This window comes from Rattus rattus, chromosome 4 (genome assembly GCF_011064425.1).
Source record: "Rattus rattus isolate New Zealand chromosome 4, Rrattus_CSIRO_v1, whole genome shotgun sequence".
Classification (NCBI taxonomy): Eukaryota; Metazoa; Chordata; class Mammalia; order Rodentia; family Muridae; genus Rattus; species Rattus rattus.
Genome location: NC_046157.1, coordinates 159,105,763 through 159,131,474, shown reverse-complemented (window position 1 = coordinate 159,131,474; position 25,712 = coordinate 159,105,763). Strand labels below are relative to the sequence as shown.

Genomic DNA, 25,712 nt, shown 5'->3' with positions numbered 1-25,712 from the left:
TCAGAATGTCAGCTTAAGCAGTTTCTCAACATACTGAAGGCACAGGGATGAGAAACACGTCTAAGGAGGTACCCACTTCCTGACCTACATCCTGATACCTACGAGACCCAAAACAGTCCAGTGCTGCTGGTCCCAGCCTCAGGCACATAGCCTTTGAGCATCGCTGTGACACAACAGGGGAAGAAGCTTTTGACAGTCAATTTTACAGCTGGACAATCAGGTGGGAAATACTCAAGAATAATGCAAACTCTTAGGTCCATACCTAAAGATTCAGACTAAAAAAAAATCTAGTGAATACACACACACACACACACACACACACACACACACACACACACACACACACTTGTTTATTTTTAGCTGAAGGTCATAAAATAGATCATGAGAACCAAATGTACCTCAAATACATATTCATTTCTACAATTTATAGATAGAAAGGCATGGAGAAACCTTTGGATATCCTGCCCTATACCATAAATATGTTGTTTTTAAAAAATATTCCCTGAAAAATATAAACTCATTGAGACATTTTTGGTTCAAAAAATTACTAATAGAGCTAATTTAAAATTTTAAATAACTAGATGTGAAATGACTTCTGCACCTCTGAGCTTCCTCATAGAGAACTTTTAGTTCAAAAGCCTGGAAGGCAGAAATCAACACTCTACTGATTGGAACAGAAGCAGGCTGTCTGGAGCGGTGGTGGTGTCTGGTGGCAGCAGATTGCTGCTTCTTCTTAAAGCTACAGAGGCCAGGCAGCCTGGTCAACTTGGCCACCCCAGCCAGCATGGCCACCCCAGCCATCCTGGCCAAAAGCACAGTCAAAGGTGTCAAGGACAAAGTACCTGGCAATGACCTGGACAGAAGGTGGAGAGGTGGGGACAGCAAAGGGCAGGAGGCTGCTTGATGGAAGGGAAGCTGTCTCCTTATAGAATGACCTGTGACCAACTAGCCAAAAAATTGTGGGGTGGCTTCAGGGTGAGCAGGGGGTGGGGTTGGAGGTCCTCCTTCACTAGGCTCTCTCTCAATTGAGGCCTGGGGTGACAGAATGAGACCCAGGTTTCTTCTTATAACAAGAGAAAGGCTGCAGGGTAGAATGAAATTGTAGCAAGGCTGCCATCCCAGCAGCCCATTCATCCTACAGGTTTGCTCTTGCTGTGTGAAGACCACCAGTGACTGGGACGGGACGAGTGCCTTAGAAGCCCAGCAGCACAGGCTGTCTGGTTCCAAGTCTGCCAGCCTACATGGGTGTACAGAGTAGAGTCTGCATAGAAAAGAAGCTGGAATTAACTACACAATCTTAGCACTCCAGTCTCAAGAGAGATCATTAGGTCCTTTCCCATCCTGATCTGATGACAGCTGTGTGGGCTTCTAAACTAAAGGCAAGGTAGCAGAGGAAACCAAATCTTTGCCAGATGCAGTAACTAGATCAGGGGTTCTCAACCTGTGGCTTGCGACCCCTTTGGGGGTTGCATATCAGACATCCTGCATATCAGATGTTGACGTTAGGGTTCCTAACAGTACCAAAGTTACAGTAGCTATGAAGTAATTTTATGGTTGGGGGTCATTACAACATGAGGAACTGTATGTATTATGCAGCATCAGGAAGGTTGAGAACCCCTGGGTTAGAGGGAGCCAGAACTCTAGCTGAGCCTGGAGGCTCTGCTGTGGCCAGGAGTCAGGGATTCTGCTCCCGTGACCGGAGTGAAGATGCTCAAGCAGGTGTGATTTTCAGTGTCTCGCCCTCTCGAAGATTGGCAGAAGGTGGCTTTAAAGGCTCATCTTTGGGACTCATCACTGTACAAGAAGGAAGCTGGAGGAGGGGAGGGAGAAAGGAGAACGTGGGAAGCAGCGCTGGGGGAAGGGAGGGTTTGGACCCAGGAAACATCCCAGACATCTTCTGACATGTGAACCCAGTACCCCAGCCTTCCTTTGAACAGGTCCATTGTAAGCCAGCTCACAAAGTCCCTTGTCCTTGCAAAGACAATCAGTACTGCAACCTGTTCTGCTCTTTACTGAAACAAACACCTCATTTCATATCTTGAAAATGTTTCATCAAGAATCCTGGTTTTCCCCCTCAAGCTTCACAACTGAGTTCTGTTGCTCCTCATGTGACAGTAAGTAAGCCATGTAGCTGGCCAGTGTCTTCAGTGGGAAATTGGGACTCAAGGGTTATAGAACAGCAGCTCCTTCCGTCCTTCCCTTGCTGTGAAGGTCCCACCGACAGGTCTGAAATAAAACAGCTAGGTTCTGCCCTGGCAATGACTAAGTGGAGAGATTCTGGGAAAGAGTTCTGATTCTCAGAACTAGGCTTTGAAGCTATTGTCCTCCTGGAGTGTCTCAGGAAAGGTATTTAGTAGGGTGCCTGGGTCTGAAACACAACACCCAGCACTGCTTTTAGCAGAAACCTTAACCTACATGGCACTGTGGGAGCCTTGCTCCATAAGTGTGCTTTGGACCACAGTGACCCAGGAAGAATACAGCAGTTGCTTTCTCAAGCTTTTCAGTGGTGGTCTCTGGCAGGCCAATGGCAGGACAGTCCACATGGCCATTAAAGAAATGAAGAGCATGCTTGTGAGGAAGGGGGTAGGGCTATAGGAGATGCTCTGCGACTCCCAGCATGCACATTCACAGGACAGGAGTGCTGCTGAGGATGTACATGCTTATCGGGACCCCCTTCTTACTAGGCAACCGGGATAAATGGAACAGTGCAAAATCAGGGCAAAGTAATTTCTGAGCACTGTCTGAGTAGAGGGTACTGAACTATGGGGGAGAAGTAAAATTCTGGTCTGGGTGTAAGAGTCTGGCAGGAGAATAGAATAGAGCAGAACTGGGCCAGTGACATTTACCATTGGGAAACCTGACAGGGAGCCCATCCAATCACCTTCCCATGGTCTACTGAGCCCCATTCCCAGGCCCCTCCCTTTATTCTAGTCACATAGGTTGAGTCCTTCTTAACTAGGTCCCCAAACTGTGACTCTGTCCTCACCTTGTCTGCCTTTCACAGCCTACGAATGCACTCCAGTATCTCATCTACTTATGCAAAAACAGGTGAAAACATCTCAAAATGACTATTGCTTTTAAGTTGCAATATGCCTTCATTGTAGGAAAGGTAAAACATGCAGCCTAGGAGAAGAGAGAATGGACAATCTCTCTCTTAGCAGAAAGAAGCACTTCTGTCTGGGTGGGGATGCAGTCTGAGATTTTCAATACTTTGTATGGTATCTGAGTGCTACAAACACCACTCAATGTTACTAAGTGAACGATAAGAAGTCACCGCTAAGAATGTCACAAGGCTTGGATTCCAGTGTGAGGCTCTGGACTTGATCCTGGAAGAAACAGCAGTTTAGCTGGACCACAAGGGATAAGCAGGCTTCCTGCTGGCAGAGTGAGAGGAAGGGTCTTCAAGGAAGGGACAGAGTATCAGTATGGAGTATCAGTGCAACAGCTCTCTGTTAAGCTCCAAGAACCCCTCAACAGCAAGGACAGAAGGTGAGAGCCTGGGCATGGTGGTGACAGATGGTTATGCAGGGAGAGAGCTGGTCTCTGTAAGTCATACTTCAAATATTGCACTTTTGGGGTTAAATAGGACACGTGGCCAGAGAAGATTAAGAACTTATATAAAGGAATGAGATTCAGCTTCTAATGGGGAGACAGACTAGAAGGCCCCAGAACAAGACAATGTGGACTGGAATTAAGGTAATCACTGTACTAAGGGAAAGAGGACCGAAGAGAGGCACAGCTGAACAGCTACGACTTGCTCAATTGTGCAGATGCGAAGAGGGCTAGAAATCTAAGGTCTGAAGGGGTGGCCATTAATACATCCAGAAAACAAGAACTTATTTTCAGATTGCAATGGGGACATTTTTACTGATGAAGAGCAGGGAAGGATGGGGAAAAGGAGAGAGAAGTGCTGCTTGAAAGAGGAGTTGTTACTAGCACCGGCTTAAGGAATGCACAGATTTTCTTGCAGGTGCTGAAAATACCCATATTAAGAAAACAACAACAAACACAAATATGTTAGGACAGCCTTCTCGTAGCAGACATGCCTGCCTTAGAAAGCAGGAATTGTAGCAGCCTAGGGAAGATGGCAAAGCTTTGTCCACTTCAGTACCGCCCCTTCCAACCTTAGGCCCCAACACCAAGAGAAGCCCCCCAGCCTGCAAACTCGGCCTGGGGCTTCAGCCACACAGGCTTTGGATTTGCTCCTCTTTAGTCACCGGAGCTCTTTAGTCACAGGACCTTCCATGGCACCCTGACCTCCTACCTGGTCTCAGGCTTAGTTCAGGCTTTCCAGTCTAGTATCCTGGATGATGAGCCCTTGGATCTAGTGTGTGGTATTGAACCTTTCGTTATGGGCATCTTGACTGTGAGGGAGATGTCACCACATCCCCAGGCTTACCAACTGATCCATCTTTCATGTGGTCACTGGGTCTGGGTAACCACAGAATGTGGTTAGTGGGCCTTGCCCCACAACCCTGTCTGCAGTTCCAACCCTCATATTTCCTATCTGGTGTGGTCTGGAGGGAGGCCTTGCACCCTTGCAGACCTGTGCCTTTTACACCTGTCTTCTAGCCCTCATTGAGAAGAAGGCCTGGGTTCCATATACTGCTTCCAAAAGAAATTCCAAAGGCCAGTGAATGTCGGAGTTCACATTTTCCTAGTGTTTCTTTTGCCCCCACATTCTAGAAGCACATTAGACCAGGCAGCTTTAATTTCTCAGGCCTGCCCCTGGCAGCATAATCCAGACACAGTGTTCTTTTCTATTGACTTGAAGTAGGATGCTTCTAGGGGCTTTTATTTTCTATTTAATCATTTTTTTAGTTATTTTAAAAAGTATTAAAATATAAAAGTTATTCATATTTTTATAAAACATTAGAAGATAGAAAAAATTACTCACAGTAAAACATCCAGAATACAGCCACTGCTGGCATTTTGTGTTATTTCCTTCTGGTCTTTTTCCATTCACCACCCCCTAAGCCTGCTCCCACATCCACCAGATTATGGCTGCTGGCACCCTGCACTCATAGTTCAGATAATGTTTGCCTCTTAGAGCTTGAAAAGGAACTTTTTACCAGATAATTAAGAGCTATAAAAACCAAATGTAATGTGTGTAGCTTTATTTGATCCCAATTTGGACCAATCAATTGGAGAGAACCAAGGAAATGCATTATGGCCTAGGTTTTGGATGGCATCCTGACACCAGCCCTCACTGTTAGGTATGCTGAGGACATTGTGGTTATATAAGAAAATGCCCAGAATTTTAGTCACATATCAAAACACACATGAGTGAAATGACACGTCTGTGGTTTGTTTTAAAATACTATGGTCTTAGCAGAGAACGAGCTCTTGACAATACTGAGTCTGGGACACAGAGATGGGGGCTTATTGTGATGTTTTCCTTATACCACACACAGTTGCATTTTTTCTAATTAAAGCACATATCATTCTAACACTATTTTTCCGTTTTATTTTACTATTTTTTATGAGGCAGGGTCTTGCTGTGTAGCCTTGACTGACCTCACACTCATGAGTGGCCCAGGCTGCAATGGTCTCAGAACTATTCAGACTCCCGTATCAAGACACTTCTGTGGTGATATAAAGAGGAAGTGTTGCTGCCTTCCCTGTACAGCCTTTACATTCATCAGACTCATATCTGTCTTGTTTTGGTTTGCTTGATTTATTTCCCTAATAGGGCTCATGGACTCTTGGGGGTCCTTGAGCCTCATTCAGGGCCCTATGTGGTCCAAACTGTTCTTAGCCATAATCCAGGGTGTGATCCAGCCTGCTCTGTATACTGCCATTCATAGCTGTAGTCTAGAAGCCCTGGTGGGTAAAATATGTCACCTGCATAGGACACAGTGGTCACACTACTGCCCACTACCACACACTGGCAGGGAAAAGAGAGCTAAATATTCTCAGGGACAAGAAAATCCACCACTTTTCTAGGTCTCAACCCTAAGTACTTATCTTGGTCACTTATTCTTCATGAGACAGGAGGATGACCTTTGGAGGAAAAGCATGCACACAGCTAGCTGTGAGCTGAACTGATAGATAACCAGGGTTATTTAGACTTGAGTATTTAGTACTTCAAGGAAACAATGGACATTGCTTATCACTCATGATACAAGTTGAACTTTCTCAAAATCAGAATCCTAGAAACCTTGCATCTGATACACGAGCTTGTGGGTTTCCTAATACTGAAAAGGTTGGGCTAGTAAGAAGAGCAATGACACTAACAATGTGGTTTTTAAAATGCTATATATTGAAATGTTCTCACAGTTAGAGATCAGCATATTAAGTCAGTACTTTCTAAATAGCCAGTATATGTTAAAAAGTCATGCCTGGATAAACGTTCTATTCTCAGTAGATTTTTATGTAACCTGATTAACAAAGTCCATCTGATACTGTGTTAGTCTGTCCGGGCTGCTATAACAAAATACCACAAACCAAGTGGCTTAAGCCATAGAAATTTATTTCCCACAGTTCTGAAGGCTAAAAGTTCCAGATCAAGTGCCAGCCAGTCCAGTCCTGGTGAGGACTGTTTCCACAGCTCCAACACAGCAGCTGCTCAGCAGCGTCTTCCACATGCCAGAGGAGAGACAGCAAGCTCTCTCTCTGCTGTGCCTTTTCCTTCTTTATGGGCATGACCTTCACGGGTGCATTGGCCCACTTTAATGACCTCATGTCATGTGCACATGCATGTGTGCATGTGCATATATTTGAGGGTATGTGGGCCTTCCTGTCACAGTGCACATACAGAGGACAGAGGACGATCTCTGGACTCAGTCCCCACCTTCTAGTATAGATCGAGAAAGGGTTTTCTGTTGTCTGTTGCTGTGCCTGCCCTGTAAGGCATCTGGCCCAGAGCTTCCAGGGATTCTCATTGCTCTGCCCTGCCTGTCCTGCATTTCAAAGTAGGGCACTGGGGTAGCAAACACCCACCATTATGCCTGGCTTTACATGGTTTCTGAGGATTTGAGTTCAGGCCCTCATGTCTGTGTGACAAGTATTTTTAGCTATGGAGCCCTGCCCCTAACCCAGCAGCTTTCTTCCTCTTCTTTTTTTTTTTTTTCTTTTCTTTTTTTTCCTTTCATCTTTATTAAATTGAGTATTTCTTATTTACATTTCAAATGTTGTTCCTTTCCTGTTTTCCAGGCAAACATCCCCCTGACCCCTCCTATTCCCCTTCTATACAGGTATTCCCCTCCCCATTCTTCCTCCATTACTGCCCTCCCCCAAGAATCCAATTCACTGGGGGCCAGCCTTGGCAGGACCAAGGGCTTCCCCTTCCACTGGTGCCCTTACTAGGCTATTCATTGCTACCTAGGCAGTTGGATCCCAGGGTCAGTCCATGTATAGTCTTTGGGTAGTGGTTTAGTCCCTGGAAGCTCTGGTTGGTTGGCATTGTTGTTTATATGGGGTCTCAAGACCCTTCAAGCTCTTTCAGTCCTTTCTCTGATTCCTTTAACGGGGGTCCCATTCTCAGTTCAGTGGTTTGCTGCTGGCATTCGACTATGTATTTGACATATTCTGGCTGTGTCTCTCAGGAGAGATCTACATCTGGTTCCTGTCAGCCCGCACTTCTTTGCTTCATCCATCTTATCAAGTTTGGTGGCTGTATATGTATGGGCCACAAGTGGGGCAGGCTCTGAATGAGTGTTCCTTCAGCCTCTGTTCTAAACTTTGCCTCCTTATCCCCTCCCAAGGGTATTCTTGTTCCCCTTTTAAAGAAGGAGTGAAGCATCCGCATTTTGGTCATCCTTGAGTTTCATGTGTTCTGTGTATTTAGGGTAATTACAGCATTTGGGCTAATAGCCACTTATCAATGAGTGCATACCATGTGTGTTTTTCTGTGATTGGGTTACCTCACTCAGGGTGATATTTTCCAGTTCCATCCATTTGCCTATGAATTTCATAAAGTCATTGTTTTTGATAGCTGAATAATATTCCATTGTGTAGATGTACCTACCACATTTTCTGTATCTATTCCTCTGTTGAAGGGCATCTGGGTTCTTTCCAGCTTCTGGCTATTATAAATAAGGCTGCTTTGAACACAGTGGAGCATGTGTCTTTGTTATATGTTGGGACACCTTTTGGGTATATGCCCAAGAGAGGTATAGCTAGGTCCTCAGGTAGTATAATGTCCAATTTTCTGAGGACCCTCCAGACTAATTTCCAGAATGGTTGTACCATTCTGCAATCCCACCAACAATGGAGGAGTGTTCCTCTTTCTCCACATCCTTGCCAGCATCTGCTGTTGCTGGAGTTTTTGATCTTAGCCATTCTGACTGGTGTAAGGTGGAATCTCAGGGTTGTTTTGACTTGCATTCCCCTTATGACTAAAGATGTTGAACATTTCTTTAAGTGCTTCTCAGCCATTCAGCATTCCTCAGCTGTGAATTTTTTGTTTAGCTCTGAACTCCATTTTTAATAGGGTTATTTGTCTCCCTGAGGTCTAACTTCATGAGTTCTTTGTATATTTTGGATATGAGCCCTCTATCTGTTGTAGGATTGGTAAAGATCTTTTCCCAATCTGCTGGTTGCAGTTTTGTCCTAACCACAGTGTCCTTTGCCTTACAGAAGCTTTATAGTTTTATGAGATCCCATTTGTCGATTCTTGATCTTAGAGCATAAGCCATTGGTGTTTTGTTCAGGAAATTTTCTCCAGTGCCCATGTGTCCGAGATTCTTCCCCAAGTTTTCTTCTATTAGTTTGAGTGTATCTGGTTTGATGTGGAGGTCCTTGATCCACTTGGACTTAAGCTTTGTACAGGGTGGTAAGCATGGATTGATCTGCATTCTTCTACATGCTGACCTCCAGTTGAACCAGCACCATTTGCTGAAAATGCTATCTTTTTTCCATTGGATGGTTTTGGCTCCTTTGTCAAAAATCAAGTGACCATAGGTGTGTGGGTTCATTTCTGGGTCTTCAATTCTATTCCACTGGTCTATTTTTCTGTCTCTGTACCAATACCATGCAGTTTTTTTTATCACTATTGCTCTGTAATACTGCTTGAGTTCAGGGATAATAATTCCCCTGGAAGTCTTTTTATTGTTGAGGATAGTTTTAGCTATCCTGGGTTTTTTGTTATTCCAGATAAATTTGCAAATTGTTCTGTCTAACTCTTTGAAGAAATGGATTGGTATTTTGATGGGGACTGCATTGAATCTGTAGATTGCTTTTGGTAAACTGGCCATTTTTACTATATTAATCCTGCCAATCCATGAGCATGGGTGATCTTTCCATCTTCTGAGATCTTCTTCAATTTCTTTCTTCAGAGTCTTGAAGTTCTTATTGTACAGATCCTTCACTTGCTTGGTTAAAGTCACACTGAGGTGTTTTATATTATTTGGGACTATTATGAAGGGTGTCGTTTCCCTAATTTCTTTCTCGGCTTGTTTCTCTTTTGTGTAGAGGAAGGCTACTGATTTATTTGAGTTAATTTTATACCCAGCCACATTGCTGAAGGTGGTTATCAGGTTATTTCTCTGGGGGAACTTTTGGGATCACTTAAATATACTATCATATCATCTGCAAATAGTGATACTTTGACTTCTTTTCCAATCTGTATCCCCTTGATCTCCTTTTGTTGTCTGATTACTCTGGCTAGGACTTCAAGAACTATATTGAATAAGAAGGGAGAGAGTGGGCAGCCTTGTCTAGTCCCTGATTTTAGTGGGATTGATTCAAGTTTCTCTCCATTTAGTTTAATATTAGCTACTGGTTTGCTGTATATGGCTTTTACTATGTTTAGGTATGGGCCTTGAATTCCTGTTCTTTTCAGGACTTTTATCATGAAGGGGTGTTGAATTTTGTCAAATGCTTTTTCAGCATCTAATAAAATGATCATGTGGTTTTTATCTTTCAGTTTATTTATATAGTGGATTACATTGATGGTTTTCCATATATTAAACCATCCCTGCATACCTGGGATGAAGCCTACTTGATCATAATGGATGATTGTTTTGATGTGCTCTTGGATTCGGTTTGCAAGAATTTTATTGAGTATTTTTGTGTCAATATTCATAAGGGAAATTGGTCTGAAGTTCTCTTTCTTTGTTGGGTCTTTGTGTGGTTTAGGTATAAGAGTAATTGTGGCGTCATAGAATGAATTCGGTAGCGCTCCATCTGTTTCAATTTTGTGGAATAGTTGGGAGAGTATTGGTATGAGGTCTTCTATAAGGTCTGATAGAATTCTGCACTGAACTCATTTGGACCTGGGCTCTTTTGTTTGGGAGACCTTTAATGACTGCTTCTATTTCTTTAGGAGTTATGGGGTTGTTTAAACTGTTTATCTATTCCTTATTTAAGTTCGGTACCTGGTATCTGTCTAGGAAATTGTCCATTTCCTCCAGATTTTCAAGTTTTGTTGAATATAGGCTTTGTAGTAGGATCTGATGATTTTTTGAATTTCCGCTGATTCTGTTGTTATGTCTCCCTTTTCATTTCTGATTTTGTTAATTTGGACACACTCTCTGTGTCCTCTCGTTAGTCTGGCTAAGGGTTTATCTATCTTGTTGATTTTCTCAAAGAACCAACTTTTGCTTCTGTTGATTCTTTCTATGGTCCTTTTTGTTTCCACTTGGTTGATTTCAGCTCTGAGTGTGATTATTTCCTCCCTTCTACTCCTCCTGGGTGTATTTACTTCTTTTTGTTCTAGAGCTTTTAGGTGTGCTTTTTTAGGTCAAGCTGCAGATATATGCTCTCTCCTGTTTCTTTCTGTAGGCACTCAGAACTATGAGTTTTCCTCTTAGCACAGCTTTCACTGTGTCCCGTAAGTTCGGGTATGTTGCACCTTCATTTTCATTAAATTCTAAAAGTCTTTAATTTCTTTCTTTATTTCTTCCTTGACCAGGTTATCATTGAGTAGACCATTGTTCATCTTCCATGTATATGTGGGCATTCTTTCCTTATTGTTATTGAAGACCAGCTTTTGCCTGTGGTGGTCTGATAGGACGCATGGGATTATTTCTATCTTTCTGTATGTGTTGAGGCCTGTTTTGTGCCCGAATATATTGTCAATTTTGGAGAAAGTACCATGAGGTGCTGAGAAGAATGTATATCCTTTTGTTCTAGAATAGAATGTTCTAAAAATATCTGTTAAGTCCATTTGGTTCATGACTTCTCTAAGTCTGTCTATGTCTCTGTTTAATTTCTGTTTCCATGATCTGTCCATTGATAAGAGTGGGATATTGAAATCTCCTACTATTATTATGTGAGGTGCAATGTGTGCTTTGAGCTTTAGTAAGGTTTCTTTTATGTATGTAGGTGCTCTTGTATTTGGAGCAAAGATATTTAGGATTGAGAGTTCATCTTGGTGGATTTTTCCTTTGATGAATATGAAGTGTCCTTCCTTATCTTTTTTGATGACTTTTGTTTGAAAATTGATTTTATTCGATATTAGAATGGCTACTCCAGCTTGCTTCTTTAGACCATTTGCTTGGAAAGTTGTTTTCCAGCCTCTTACTTTGAGGTAGTGTCTGTCTTCATCTCTGAGGTGTTTTTCCTGTAGGCAGCAGAATGCTGGGTCCTCATTGCGCATCCAGTTTGTTAATCTGTGTCTTTTTATTGGGGAATTGAGTGCATTGATGTTGAGCGATATTAGGAGAGATATTAAGGAACAGTGATTCTTGCTTCCTGTTATATTCGTGTTTGGAGGTGAGATTATGTTTGTGTGCTTGCCTTCTCTCTGTTTTGTTGCAAGACGATTATTTTCTTGCTTTTTCTAGGGTGTAGCTTGCCTCCTTGTGTTGGGCTTTACCATTTATTATCCTCTGTAGGGCTGGATTTGTAGAAAGATATTGTGTAAATTTGGTTTTGTCATGGAATATCTTGGTTTCTCCATCTATGTTAATTGACAGTTTTGCTGGATACAGTAACCTGGGCTGGCATTTGTGTTCTCTTAGGGTCTGTATGACATCTGTCCAGGATCTTCTGGCTTTCATAGTCTCTGGTGAGAAGTCTGGCATAATTCTCATAGGTCTGCCTTTATATGTTACTTGACATTTTTCCCTTACTGCTTTTAATATTCTTTCTTTGTTTTGTGCCTTTGGTGTTTTGACTATTATGTGACAGGAAAAGTTTCTTTTCTGGTCCAATCTATTTGGAGTTCTGTAGGCTTCTTGTATGTTTATGGGCATCTCTTTCTTTAGGTTAGGGAAGTTTTCTTCTATGATTTTGTTGAACATATTTATTGGTCCTTTGAGTTGGGAGTCTTCACTCTCTTCTATACCTGTTATCCTTAGGTTTGATCTTCTCATTGTGTCCTGGTTTCCTGTATGTTTTGGGCCAGTAACTTTTTACATTTTACATTATCTTTGACAGTTGTGTCGATGATTTCTATAGAATCTTCTGCTCCTGAGATTCTCTCTTCTATTTCTTGTATTCTGTTGGTGATGCTTGCATCTACGGCTCCTTGTCTCTTCCTTTGGTTTTCTATATTCAAGGTTGTCTCCCTTTGTGCTTTCTTTATTGCTTCTATTTCCATTTTTAATTCCTTTACCTGCTTGATTGTGTTTTCCTGTAATTCTTTCAGGGATTTTTGTGTTTCCTCTCTATAGGCTTCTGCTTGTTTATTTGTGTTTTCCTGCATTTCTCTAAGGGAGTTCTTTATGTCTTTCTTGAAGTCCTCCATCATCATGATCAATTGTGATTTTAAATCTAGATCTTGCTTTTCTGGTGTGTTTGGATATTTAGTGTTTGCTTTGGTGGGAGAATTGGGCTCTGATGATGCCATGTAGTCTTGTTTTCTGTTGCTTGGGTTCCTGCGCTTAACTCTTGCCATCAGGTTGTCTCTGGTGTTACCTTGTTCTGCTATTTCTGACAGTGGCTAGATTATCCTATAGGCCTGTGTGTCAGGAGTGCTGTAGACCTCTTTTCCTGTTTTCTTTCAGCCAGTTATGGGAACAGAGTGTTCTGCCTTCAGGTGTGTAGTTGTTCCTGTCTACTGGTCTTCAGCTGTTCCTGTGGACCTGTGTCCTGAGTCCACTGGGCAGGTCACTTGGAGCAGGAAAGTTAGTCTTACATCCAGTCTCGGGCTCGAAGTCGCTCCTGGGCACTAGGTTTCAGCTCTCCGTGAGGGCCGCAACCAGGAGGGCCTGCCCCGCCTTCTCCAGGGTCCCTGTGCACAGGGGGCCCAGATGGCACTAGGTGTTTTCTTCTAGAGTCAGAAATGTGGGCAGAGACTAGTCTCCTCTGGCTTCCCAGGCGTGTCTGCCCCTCTGAAGGTCTAGCTCTTCCTCCCACGGGATTTGGGTGCAGGGAGCTGTTTGACCGGGTCCCTTCAGATCTGGGAGCAGTCTGGACCAGAGCGTTCCTGCAGCTTGAGTGCCCCTATCTTACTGTTCCCAGAGGCCCTATACAGTTTCCTCTTGGGCCAGGGATGTGGGCAAGAGTGTGCAGTACTGGCATTCTCTCCTGCCCTGCAGTCTCAGGAGTGCCCACCTATCTGGGCGATGAGCTCTCTCTCTTTCTTCCTCTTCTTATTCTTTCTTATTATTCTCCTTTTTTTTTTATTTTTCTTCCAGTGTCTTCATTATCTTTTCCCTCCCTGCCCCCTTCCTGCTTCCTTTCTCATCTCTCTTTCTTTTCTGAGTACCCAGGCTGGCTTTCAGCTTACAAGCTTCATGCCTCGGCTTCTATGATTACAGAGCCAACAACAAGGTCTCATGAGACTTCCCCAAAAAGGGCTTTGTAAGTGCTGCTTTGTTTCCAAGACTGCACACACCTGAAGAGCCTGACTTCCACAGTTTACGGATAGCCTATCAGTGTATATCTGATAGGATCCTATCCTTCTAGACAGGGAGGAGTTGTCCCTGCACTGTCACACTTCTGAGGCTGGAGTGAAAGAGTCTGAACTCGCTTTACCTTCTGGTCTACTGTGTGTGTAGCTTCCTTTGGCCTTCATAAAGCCTCTGGGTCTTTCCTTGTCTCCTGTATTGTGAGACTCTATCAGGGTTTGTATGTTAGGGATGGCACATCCCCACCACAGGCATTGCAGTGAGCTTTCTGCACCTGCAAAGTCACATCCTTTAAGAATGCATGGTTTAACTCAGCATTTCTTCCCATTTCCTCTGCTCTGGTTTCTGGAACTGTTACAGAGCAGGTTCCGGTAGGTGGCGTCTCAGATTGATCCTCTAATTTTCTTTGATCGTTTTGGAATATTCAACTTTACTTTAAAACAGAATCATGAATCTCCATTTATTTCAATCCTGTTTTTAATCTCTAAAATCCCCATGGCCCCCACCCACTACTGTTTAAAACTCTCTAGTGGTCATCAAGGATGGCTCCTTCTCTTTGTACGCGCGCTTTGCTATATTCATTTTACGGAAGATGCTTTCTACGTGGTTGTCTCTTCATGCGGGAAAGTGAAATACTGTATCTGGGAATAGTGACAGGGGTAAGGCCGAGGCCGAGGCAGGGGGATGTCTCTGAGTTCCAAACCAGCACGGTCTACATAGCAAGTTCCAGGTTAGCCACAGTTACATAGTGATACCCTGTCTAGGGTGGGGGGAGGAGGATGACGACGACAGGCAGCAGCAGAAGGAGGGAAGTCCCAAAGGCTCTCACTGTGCCAAGCCTCTAAGCTTCACTGAACTGGACTGGACAGTGCTGGGCTGCTGGCTGGTAGGTCCTTAAGGATGCTGAAGGTTATTCTCAATGACTTAGATTCCTTGTCTTTCTCTGACCTCGTGACTCACAGAGTACAGGCCTAGAATCCTGGAGTTAAGATTCTTAACATTTAGATATCAAGATCTGCCCCAATGCCCCTGAGGAACTGTAGTATCAGGAGTATTTGCCACCCCTGCTTCATACACACCCCCTTGCATTATCTATAGAGAACAAAAACTCTAGGTCTCCTGCTAAGACCACAGGGATCAATCTCTTCAATGAACTCTGTCGAAGTCTGAATGTTTATTCCCTGGCTTCCTCCCTGCCTGGCTCAGGCTCAGGCCTTCCCAGGTCTGCTAAGTCAGTTACCACTCCCCCAAGCAAGTTCACTCTTCTGCTTCCAGTTGTGTTGCTGTTGACTCCTCGCCCACACTCTTTGTCCTTGTGGGTTTATGCTTTTTTTTTTTTTTTTTTAAATCTCTTTACTGTTGTTTTAGTGAGGTTTTGGGATGGAATGGAAATCAATGTGGTTATTTAATCTTCCATCTTTATTTGGAACCTCTTTATAGTTAAATCTTTTTTTGTTCCCATCTATCATTATAGCATATATATTTCCCATGTTCCTTTATAGTGTTTGCACCAGTTTTTCAGAAGCCTGCCCAAGTAAGCCCTAGGTCCTCACGTATGATTGTGCCGTTTTACAGTTGCTCACTGCGGAGTGGAGCTCGTTCCCCAGAGTTAGCTTTACCCCTCTTCTTTGTTCCTGGTGTAGAAGGGGTGCTTGCAGATACCATCTATTCTCTGTGCTCTCCTTACCTCATGCTCTGACTCAAGTGCTACTTGACTTTGCATTTCCAGCCATCTCACAGGAACTTGCAGCTCTCATGGCATTTTCTTCAGGACATGTCAAAGGAACATCAATTCCCACTATGCATTAACAACCTGGCCTCCTAGCTGCCTTCCAGATATCCATCTCACCATTAGTGAAGCCATCTTCCACCTCACAATTAGTACCCTCTGTTAGCTGGTAAACACTGGCAGGGAGTAGGGTCAGCTGTGTCTCCTATGTAGGACTGGCTCCTTTGAGGCTAGTGAGGGTCCTTGGACTTCTTCTCTACAGCAGCTGCCTGAGACCTTCTGTACCCATCCACCAAGGAACTCCAGCCTAGTGCAGGCACATGGTGCTTACCACAATAGACAGGATAAGACAGCATACATGAAGAATGAATGACAAAATAGACAAGTTACTACCTTGCCTTCAGGAGTCAGCTTCCAGATCACAGAGAAGGTCAGCTTGTCAGTCATGGGGTTGAGGCTGCAGAGTTCCTCACACAGAAGCCTGGGAAGCATGGGGACCACCTGTGAACAGATGAGAGTCTCTGAGCATCCTTGTCTAACCGGCAGGAGCCTGTCTCAGGCTCTCAGTCATAGCACAGACACAGTTTTGGTGAGCTTCTGGAGTGAGTTGAAGGTGAAGCAGGCTCACTCCCAGTGGCCTCTGCAGAAAGAGCACACTGTCTCAGCTCTGCCTGGGAAGTAGGAAGGGAGGGTGTCAGACAGTAACAAATACTGTCACTGTTTTTAGTTACAGTCCAATCTGTATCTCCCTAGGTTCTGCCAAGCCTAGAATGGTTTCTTCATTTCTAAAACTGCATCTGCAGGGAATGCATATATAGACCTTTTTCTTGTCATTATTCCCTAAGTAATAAAATATAACACTACATTAATGATTATGAGTGATTTAGAGAAGAGTTGGAGACAATAGGAGGAGGGAGCTGGAGAGTTGGCTCAGCAGCTGGAGAACTTACTGTTCTTGCAGAGGTCTGGTTCCCAGCACCTGCATAGTGGCTCACCCCAGTTTGAAGGCATCTGATGCCCTCTTCTGGTCCCTGTGAGTACCAGACATGCACAAAGTGCATACACACACACACACACACACACACACACACACATACACACACACACACACACACACACGATAAAAATGAGGGAGGTTTGGGGATATAACTGTTCTGATTGAATAACATTCTTAAAATTCAATATCTGAATGTAAAATCTTATCAAGATAAAATAATCAGTTATTTAATTATGGTAATTGAATATACCATAAATTACAAAATTATGTTGGAGTATAAACAGAATAATACAATAATTATTATAATCGAAGTTCATAAATTCAGATTTATAGGTGAACATTGACCAAACAATCACCCATTTTTCAGGATTTAAAAAAAATGCACTATTTATGTTTGCGCGCACGCGTGCATGTATGTGTGTGTGTGTGTGTATGTGTGTGTGTGTGTGTGTGTGTGTGTGTGTACCATGGCACATATGTGTTGGGAGTCAGGGGACACCTCAAGAGACTTAGTTCTCTCTATGTAGGTACTGGAGATTGACCTCAGGTCATCAGGTTTGACAGCAAGCACATTATCCACAGAGCCACTTTGCTAGCCCCGTTTTTGCAGCTTTTTAAGCCTGAATTATTTTTCTTGTTTATCATTTCAATCTCATAATAATAAACTGATCTTGCTGGTTATGGTGGCACATACCTTTAATAGTAGTACTCAGAAGGCAGAAGTAGAAGCAGACAGATCTCTGTGGATTTGTGGCCAGCCTGGTCTACATAGAGAATTCCAGGCCAGCTAGGGTTATATAAACAATCAAACAAACAACTAATTGCACAACCTGTTTGTTTTTTTTTTTTTTAATTCTTTTTTTCGGAGCTGGGGACCGAACCCAGGGCCTTGCGCTTGCTAGGCAAGTGCTCTACCACTGAGCTAAATCCCCAACCCCACAACCTGGTTTTTTTAACAAAATAATTTGTCTTTAACATATTAGTATCTCTCTCTGCTCTCTCCACCAAGATACTTTGCCCTCTCTCCGTCCTGCTTTCAAATCTATTTCTTCTCGCATATTATAATATTACCACCTACTCTCTTCCCAAATTGAAATAGCATTATAAGCCATTCTTTCCTATATTTGCTGTGGACTAACTTGACATATACTGTTGACCCCTGTGCTGGGTTCAACTCACTGGGAGGGGAGGGCTGTTACACTGTATCTATATAGATTTAGTAAATTTCTTAATTAGTAAAATCAAAACCAACCCCCATGGTTTCCCTCACTTTGTGAAGTTTCTGTAATGTGCTGCATCCATAGAAAGTATGTCCTTGGTGTGGAAGGAGAAATTTAAGATGCTTGGCCAATAGTGGTGACAAAAATTAATAGCTGTTGGGCAGTGTTCTACAAGTTTTACACCCAATGACTACTTGAAAACTTTGGTAAAAGCTTCTATATGAAAGTGCTATTGACATTTTCTCTTTTTCTTGCCTGTTTTTTTTATACCATCAGCCCAAATGACACACACTATTTGTTATTTTGTTTTCTGTTTGCTTGCTTTGAGACAGGGTCTTGTGTTGCCTAGGCTTGCCTCAAAGGATGGCTTTGCTGAAGGTGACTGAACTTCGGATTCCCTACCTCCTGAGTGTTTCAATTACAGGTGTGCATGGCCATACCTGGTTTATGGTGTACTGGGAATTTAACCCAGGGCTTTGTGCATGTTAGGCCAGCTATAGTCTCAGCACCACACTAGCTTTAGTAATAAGTTAAAATGTGTTCTAAATATATGATATTTTCTTGTATGTCAAGTGTTTTATAAAACACTTCATCCACATCTATACCAACACACTGTGAGTCTCTGTGTCATACTGTTTTGTGACAGTTACAAAGATTTTTCTATAATTTCAGACTCTGAAGTATGCTGTGAACTGAATTGTACCTACCCATTTATATATTGAAGCTGCAGTCTCCAGTTTCACAGTATTTGAAGACAGGGTTATTAAGTGATTACTGAGGTTAAATGAAGTCATAAAGGTGAGACCTAGTTACATGAAACTGAGTTTAGAAGCTAAGCGACAAAGAACACACAGTCCATCTCTCCAAGTGGGTGCAGAGGTGAGGCCATGTAAGGACACTGCCACACATGATCTAGGCAGAGGTTTTCACTGGGAATCACACTGGCTAGCACCCAAAACTGGGAAAAATTATATAGGTCTGTTGGTGAAGTCACCCAGTGTGTGGTGTGCTATCATGGAGGCTGAGCAAAGCCCACACGTTTTCTGGGTTGCACTGTCAGATCATGACACCTGATATTCTGTGGAAACTGGCTGCAACAATTAGTCCAGCGTTCAATATTTCTTTTGGTTGTTGCTTTTAACTGGACAATGTTCAAGGAAGTATCATGCTTTAACTTCCAAGACTTAAAGTCACAACATTACTTCCATCATCATGCTTTAGTGTTTGTTAAAGGAAAGTGATTGTATCTTGGGTCTAGACTGGACCCTGAGACAGAAAACACTGATGGGAAAAACAGGTGATATCCAAATAAAGGAGGAGTGCAGCTAACAGCAGTGTCCCGAAGGCACCTCTTAAGCTACACACTTATAAATTATGTTATACATAAATATAATTTTATGCTTTTTATAATAGTAGTCTTGATCTATTTTCATAAACAAATATGGGTTAAATTTTATGTATAAAGTGAAGAGTGGGGTAGGGTTCAAGGTCTTCAGACCATCGAGCAGTTGAGGGTAGTGCAGCAGAGGCGGCAGCAGGTGGACATAAGGCTTTGGACAGCGACCTCAAGCCAAACCCTGGGCCCGGCACTGCGTGATAATCCAGCATGTTAGGACAATTCTGAACATCAGTTTCTTTCAAAGTGAAATAGCTCTGAAATGCCCAATAACAATCAGCTGAAGGCGTCCAAGCCCTGTGTCACTTGGCTCAGCCTTCCTTATTCAGCCCTGGGCCTGGGACTCCCCTCCAACACGCACAGCTCGAGCCCATGAGTCTTCCCACTGCAAGCCCTTCACCTGCCCTGCTTGCTGCTCTAGCTTATGCACATGGTGTTCCCAGTCTCTGGAACACCTTTCTGGACACTTTGCTTCAGGCAGACTTTGGCATATCCTTCCACACTCAGCTCCTTGCCATCTCCATGCTATCCAGACTCCCCCAGGCAGTGAATGTACTGTTTTATAACTTCCCCTGATCCTTCACAGTGGCTGTGGGACAGTCCCAAAGAATAAGCTTCTTACCCCACCTTCGTACTTGTCCACAGCACTTCTAAGGCCCTGACCACACTGCGTCCCAACCCCTTGTTAGGTGCCCCCACTCCAGGATATGGAACCCCAAGAACAAAAGCAGGTCTGTCTGGCTTTGCCTTTCTATCTTCTACCTCCCCACAGCAGGCACCATTAGTACACAGACGACTGACTTCTGCTATAAGATAAATAACCTGGTTTCTTCTATGTTCGTTCATGTTCTTCTCTCTCTCTCTCTCTCTCTCTCTCTCTCTCTCTCTCTCTCTCACACACACACACACACACACACACACACACACACTTGTGCAACAACAAAACAAAACCAAACAAAACCCAGATCCCAACACTTTATGACATCCTTGCCGACAGATATGCTATAGCAGCATCTTTACCAAAACATGTCCATGGGGATTAGTACTTTTGGTAGAAAGGGAAGATTTTTGGCTGCCTACTGGAAAACAAAGACAAAAACAAAGACCTACTAGCATATCCTGCAGCTGATCAGGTTATCAAAACTGTTTTGCTCCTCCCACTGGTCAGATGCCAAAGACCTCAAGTTTCATGAAGAGTCTGTGACGGCAGAATTGCATTTAATTTTTAAGGGACAGTCCTTTTAATAAACTTTCTACTAGGTCTTGGGGAAGGAATCACATGGAATTCCGAGGAAACAGTCCATGTCCATCCAGTTTTGTAAATAGGGCTAGGCCTATGCCTTTCAAAGGAGAAGAAACTAAGAGGTTACGATCACATGTGTGGTTTGGCACAGCACAGCCTCTCGTAAATCCACTGGTCCTCCAGGGGTCACTGTGCATGCGTTCTGCTCAACCCAGAGTACAGCAGACTGTCTTGTGGAAGAGTACTGGTGAGGTGGGCTATTCTCTTAAAAGCCACTTTCTTAAAACTCTGCCCAGGCAGGTGAGAGGGAGAGAAGTGCCCTGACCTCAGCAGCACATGGGTTGTGTGAAGCTGTCAGTATCGGGAGAGATTGGCCAGAGTGACCTGGTGCAGAGCACCAGGATAACCAGGAAGGAGATCTCTCTGGAGAGGAAGTCCTGTTGCCAACAGCATCGGACCAGTGCCTATGCTTGGTGGGGCTTGAATGTCTCTCCTGGGCCTGCCTGTATCACACTCCCTGCTTATCGTGGGCTTCCATCCCAGCTGCCCAACTCCCACTGTCCTAACTACAAGTCATGTAACCCATCTCATAGTCTGCTCCCTTCGTTCTTGGGATCCTATTGGCTAGACGTTGATGGTGGCAGGAAACGTGCTGGGCTGCATGCGGATGCATCAACAAATAGTCTCAGCTCCTGCCATGCCTTGACAGCATCTTCCCCAGGCTTCACACTCGTTACTGCTCTCCTCCAATTCTTCTCTCTTCTCACTCCTTCTCAGCAGAGCAATTCAACTCTTGTACAGAGAGAAGGTAGACTTAAGTCCTTTCTAGCACTTTCCATCAACTACCCTCTTGAGCTAATTCCCCTAGCTTTTCAGGGATGGTCAGTCCTGTTATCCCAAGGCAACTGTCCCCTGCCTTCAGTCTGGAGCTCTTGCTAGTGCTCTCCCTGCTCAGCTGGTTCGATTCCCCGAGTGCAGAGTTGGGGCTATCATCAACTCCAGACTATATCCCTCTGCCAGTCACACCCCTCGTCTCTCCACTTGAAGCTTCTCAAAATGGTTTATACTTCTCATCTTCTACTCTTTCCTTAATTACAGAAATTACACACTCTTTGTAGGAAATTTAGATTCTCTAAATCAAGACTTGAAAGCACAAACACCATGGGATCCCAGTTCTTAGAATGCTAGCATCATGGTACAAACCCATGCTTTCATTTGTGCACACATGACCATATGGGAGGAAATATATATTATGTAGTCTATGTATGTTTTTTCAAAATAAAGAACCAGTAGACACTCAAGACTGGCCTTTTCTGTACTCCCTTTTCAGTTGTCCCTCACCTTCTATCCTCTCTTCTCCTTCCTCTCTCCTTTACTTTGGTTTCTGACCTATCTCTTCTGCATTCTGAGCCCTGCCTCTTCTTGGAATCTAGACTCCTCTGTTGACACCTGAGTCTGGACATCATGAATTCTCTAAACACACATGAGAACAGAGCCTGGTGCTTCCTCCCTTTGTGTTTCCATCCTCCCTGTACTGATGTTTCTGTAAGAACAATATCTTATCCTCCATCAAATGAGCAAACAAACCACAACACTTCCCCGAATCATTTAAGAAACAAGACCCTGCCATTCCCACTTCCCCATTCCCTTGACCCCCTGAACTATCAGTCCTTGCCTATGACACCTAATCAGTAGTGGGCCCGAAGGTCTGGCATTCTAAATCTCTATCAACTGATTTGCTGTCTCCTTTTACAGTGTTCAAAAGTGGACACTTACTTTCCCTTTTTGGATATAGTCTATAGTTTCCTAGGCCAGTGGCAAAGCTCTTCTCAGAATCATTGTGGGTAGAACTGTTATAATTTAGAGATGATCTGAATGTTCTTTCATTCAAGCGTTTGTGTAATCAGAGCTTGTTTCTCAGTACAGCAGTGTTGACAGATGGTAGGATCTTTAAGAGGTGAGGCAGATAATGGTTCCTCCTTTCATCCTAGCTGTCTGTCATACCATATGATCTTTTCTTTCTACATAGCTCCTGCAGTTACCAGACTATCTGCCTTGAGGTGATAAAAAGGGGCCTTCACTAGAGATGGCCTTATGTTGTTTGGACTTTTGGGATTCAAAATTCAGCATGCACCTTTAATCCCAGCCTTGTGAGATAGAGGAAAGAAGATCAGGGTTCAAGGCCACCCTCAGCTACATGGAGAGTTTAAGGTCAGCCTGGGCTACATGACATGGTCTCAAAACTAAAACAAACAACAGCAATAGCAACAACAACAACATAAAAGCAAACCAAACTGACCTATCAAACAGAGTCAAGAGGCAAAATTGAACTTAATACACCTCATACCTAGCTTCAGATATTTCATGGAAATAATGGAAAACAGAAAAATAAAGTTTACTTCAGTAATTTTTAAAATATGGACACTCCAAATTTGCATGTAAGCCTTACTCAAGGGCAGTATTAATCTCTGCATCCAATTTCTGTATGTGTGTTGCTGAAGCAAATATCACCTCCCTTTTCTCCAGACTTCAGTCTGCTCTTTACTTTTAGGACTTGTGAGTGCATGTGTGTGTGTGCATGTGTGTGTGTGTGTGTGCCTGCATGAACGTTTGTGGTTGTCTGTGGCTATGTGTACCTGTACATGAGCAGAGGCCAGAAGGAATCAGATCCTTCAGAGCCTAAGTTCCAGGTGTTTTGTAGGGACATCTGGCTTGTTAACCTGGCTACTGAGATATATTTGAGATTTGGTCATGATTATGTAGCAAGTGTTCTTAATGACTGAGCTGTCTCTCTTCCCATGCGTCTTCCTTCTTCTTTGGTCATAGATAATCCTATTCAGATAGGTGATCTGCCAGCTATCACTACACTCCCTGTTTTAGCAATCCTATCTATATTAGGTCCTGTTGCCTTTACCTTTCCCAGGAATCAATGTGCTGGATGAGCTGGATCCGCTGGATTTTTGTCTCTTATTGGTAAAAGGGTCCCAGATACTTTTGGTTGGGTGAAGAAGTCTTCACTAAAGGCGAGACCTATAGGTTGGATATGATGATAGAGGCGGGGAGATCCTGAGCTATACAATAATACACCAAGTCTACAACAATAAAAACAAAATACAAAAAGAGCAGTGTTGGGTCCCCACAATCAGTGGCCAGGGGTCATATGCACTAAGAGCTGCTAGGGAGAATCTGCCCTCTGCATTTATCTCAATGTAGGCAGCAGCAGTGCCTGGAGAAAGAGCTCCATTTCCCCACTCTTTGCTTCTCCCTCTTTTTTGCTGTGTGATAGGCATTACTGGAGTTAGAGGCGACTGTCCAGCACAATACTGTAGCATTGATAAACACTTTGGAGAGTTCTGCCTATGTCGGGGCACTTACTCAGTTTCAAGGGTGCAGTAATGTGGAACGGACCCTGGTACTGATATGCTAGCCCTGACTCTGGCTGAATTCTCTTTTATCCGGAGTGCTCAACTGAGTTTCTGCTTAGAAGGAAGACCACTCAACTGTCCTCAAAACTGAGCACACCCTATAATCCTGAAGGAAGCCCATGCTGCTCAGTCTGCCACTTCAAGCCTCTTTCCGACTCCAGACCCCGGCATTGTCACACTACATGCTGCTCCTCAAACACAGTGCTTCTAAAGCCTCTCTCTCTCTCTCTCTCTCTCTCTCTCTCTCTCTCTCTCTCTCTCTCTTTCTTTCTTTCTTTCTTCCTTTCTCTTTCTTTCTTTCTTTCTTTCTTTCTTTTCTTTCCTGTTGTTGTAAAAATATAAAAAATAAAAAAAAGTATGGATGTCTTTTATCCCCACTAGGTCACACCATAGTGCCCCAAGATATCTGCTAGATATCTTGGCGGAAACACATCCCAACTCCATGCAGCCCAGTGTCTCCTGCCACCACACACTTTCCTAGACTCAAACCATCACACAAAAGAATACACAACACAATAACCTTTGGCCCAGTTGATAAGATATAATTGCCCACCTAAACATACAAAGCCCAGTACCATCCATCCTTTAAGAACATTAATAACAACCTGTAAATACACAGAGAGGAATCTTAACGTCACCCGCCATATTCTCCTGTCACAGCTTCTCCCTTTCTCTCCTGTCTCTTTCTCCTTCTCATTTCAGTCACCTCCTCTTCCTCCAAACTTCTCTCCCACCCATCCTTCCTTCTCCTCCAATGACAGGCCTCATTCTATCCTGTACCTGCCCCTCACCTGTATTTTACAAATTCAATAGGGAGAAGGTTCTGGTGAAGTCACCTGATTCCTGAGTACGTGACTAGGCAGCTATCCTTGGGGCAGTGGAATTAGCATCAAAATACAGATAACTCCAGGGCAAACCACAACACTCTCTCTTTGTCTCCGTCTCTGCCTCCTCTGTCTCTGCGCGCGCGCGCGTGTGTGTGTGTGTGTGTGTGTGTGTGTGTGTGTGTGTGTGTGTGTGTGTGCCTATGTGAGCTCTGTGCACCACCAGAGGCCAGGAAAGGCTGGGTCCTATGGAACTGGAGATACTAGTGGTTATGAGATACCAGGTGGGTATTGGAACCAAATCTGGGACTCCTCTAGGAGTAGTAATTCCTAACTGTCAAGCCATCCCTCCAGCCTTTGAACATAACTTCTTTTTACCTTCTGCCTGGAAGGTCCCCAGTACCTATTTCTATCTATCTAGACATTTTCCTAAAATGTGAGACATTTCAAAAGCTGACCTCTGTGTCATCTTCTTGACTCTTATAGAAGCTGTCCCTCACTCCTTCCAACTCAGGTAGACATGACTTCCCTTTCCTCTCTATACTTCTGTAACTAAGGCAGCCCAGTGTACTGGAAGTGATTATAATGTGTCAACATTTTCTGACCAGGAACAAAACCAGTGTCCCCTTCAGTTTTGCATGCCTAACACCTGTGGTCCTCAGTACTGCTGCATGGACAAGAACAGGAGATCTGGCAGAAGAAAAGGCAGAACTGGGGAAGGTTTTAGACCTAAACCCAAAATGCAGTCCGGACAGAGATTAAAGGCTGGCTGTAGAAAAAGGAGTGATGACAGGACCCTGACTTTCTAAGCATTCTGGACCAGAGCTTGGGAGAGTTGAGGGAACTGGTCATTTAGGTCAGCACAGCACTGCCCAATACTGCTGGGTGGGGGTACCAACAAGACTATAAAATCTTACATGAGCCTCAGAGAGCAGAAACATCTGCTAAAGCCACAGCGGGCAGGCTGGCCAAGTTCAGCAGTGGGTGAGCCAGGACAGCCCTGTGACCAGTTGAAAGGGCCACAGAGGGGAAGAATCAATCATCTGGGTGCGGAGAAACAGGAAGGATGAGCAGTGACATCAAGCCAGACACTCACAAGTAATGAGGGTCTCCTACTGTCTGAGAGGTCACAGTCTGTC

General features: G+C 43.8%; 1 protein-coding gene across 4 annotated transcripts in view; it reads right to left on the bottom strand.

The window, feature by feature from the left end:
* Dis3l2 (DIS3 like 3'-5' exoribonuclease 2) overlaps positions 1-25,712 on the bottom strand; it is a 350,417-nt gene that overhangs the window by 60,695 nt on the left and 264,010 nt on the right. For all 4 annotated transcript variants that reach the window (XM_032901537.1, XM_032901540.1, XM_032901539.1 and 1 more), the window contains one exon: positions 15,862-15,969. In XM_032901537.1, the coding sequence (XP_032757428.1) occupies positions 15,862-15,969 (108 nt within the window). The remainder of the gene's footprint in view (positions 1-15,861; positions 15,970-25,712) is intronic.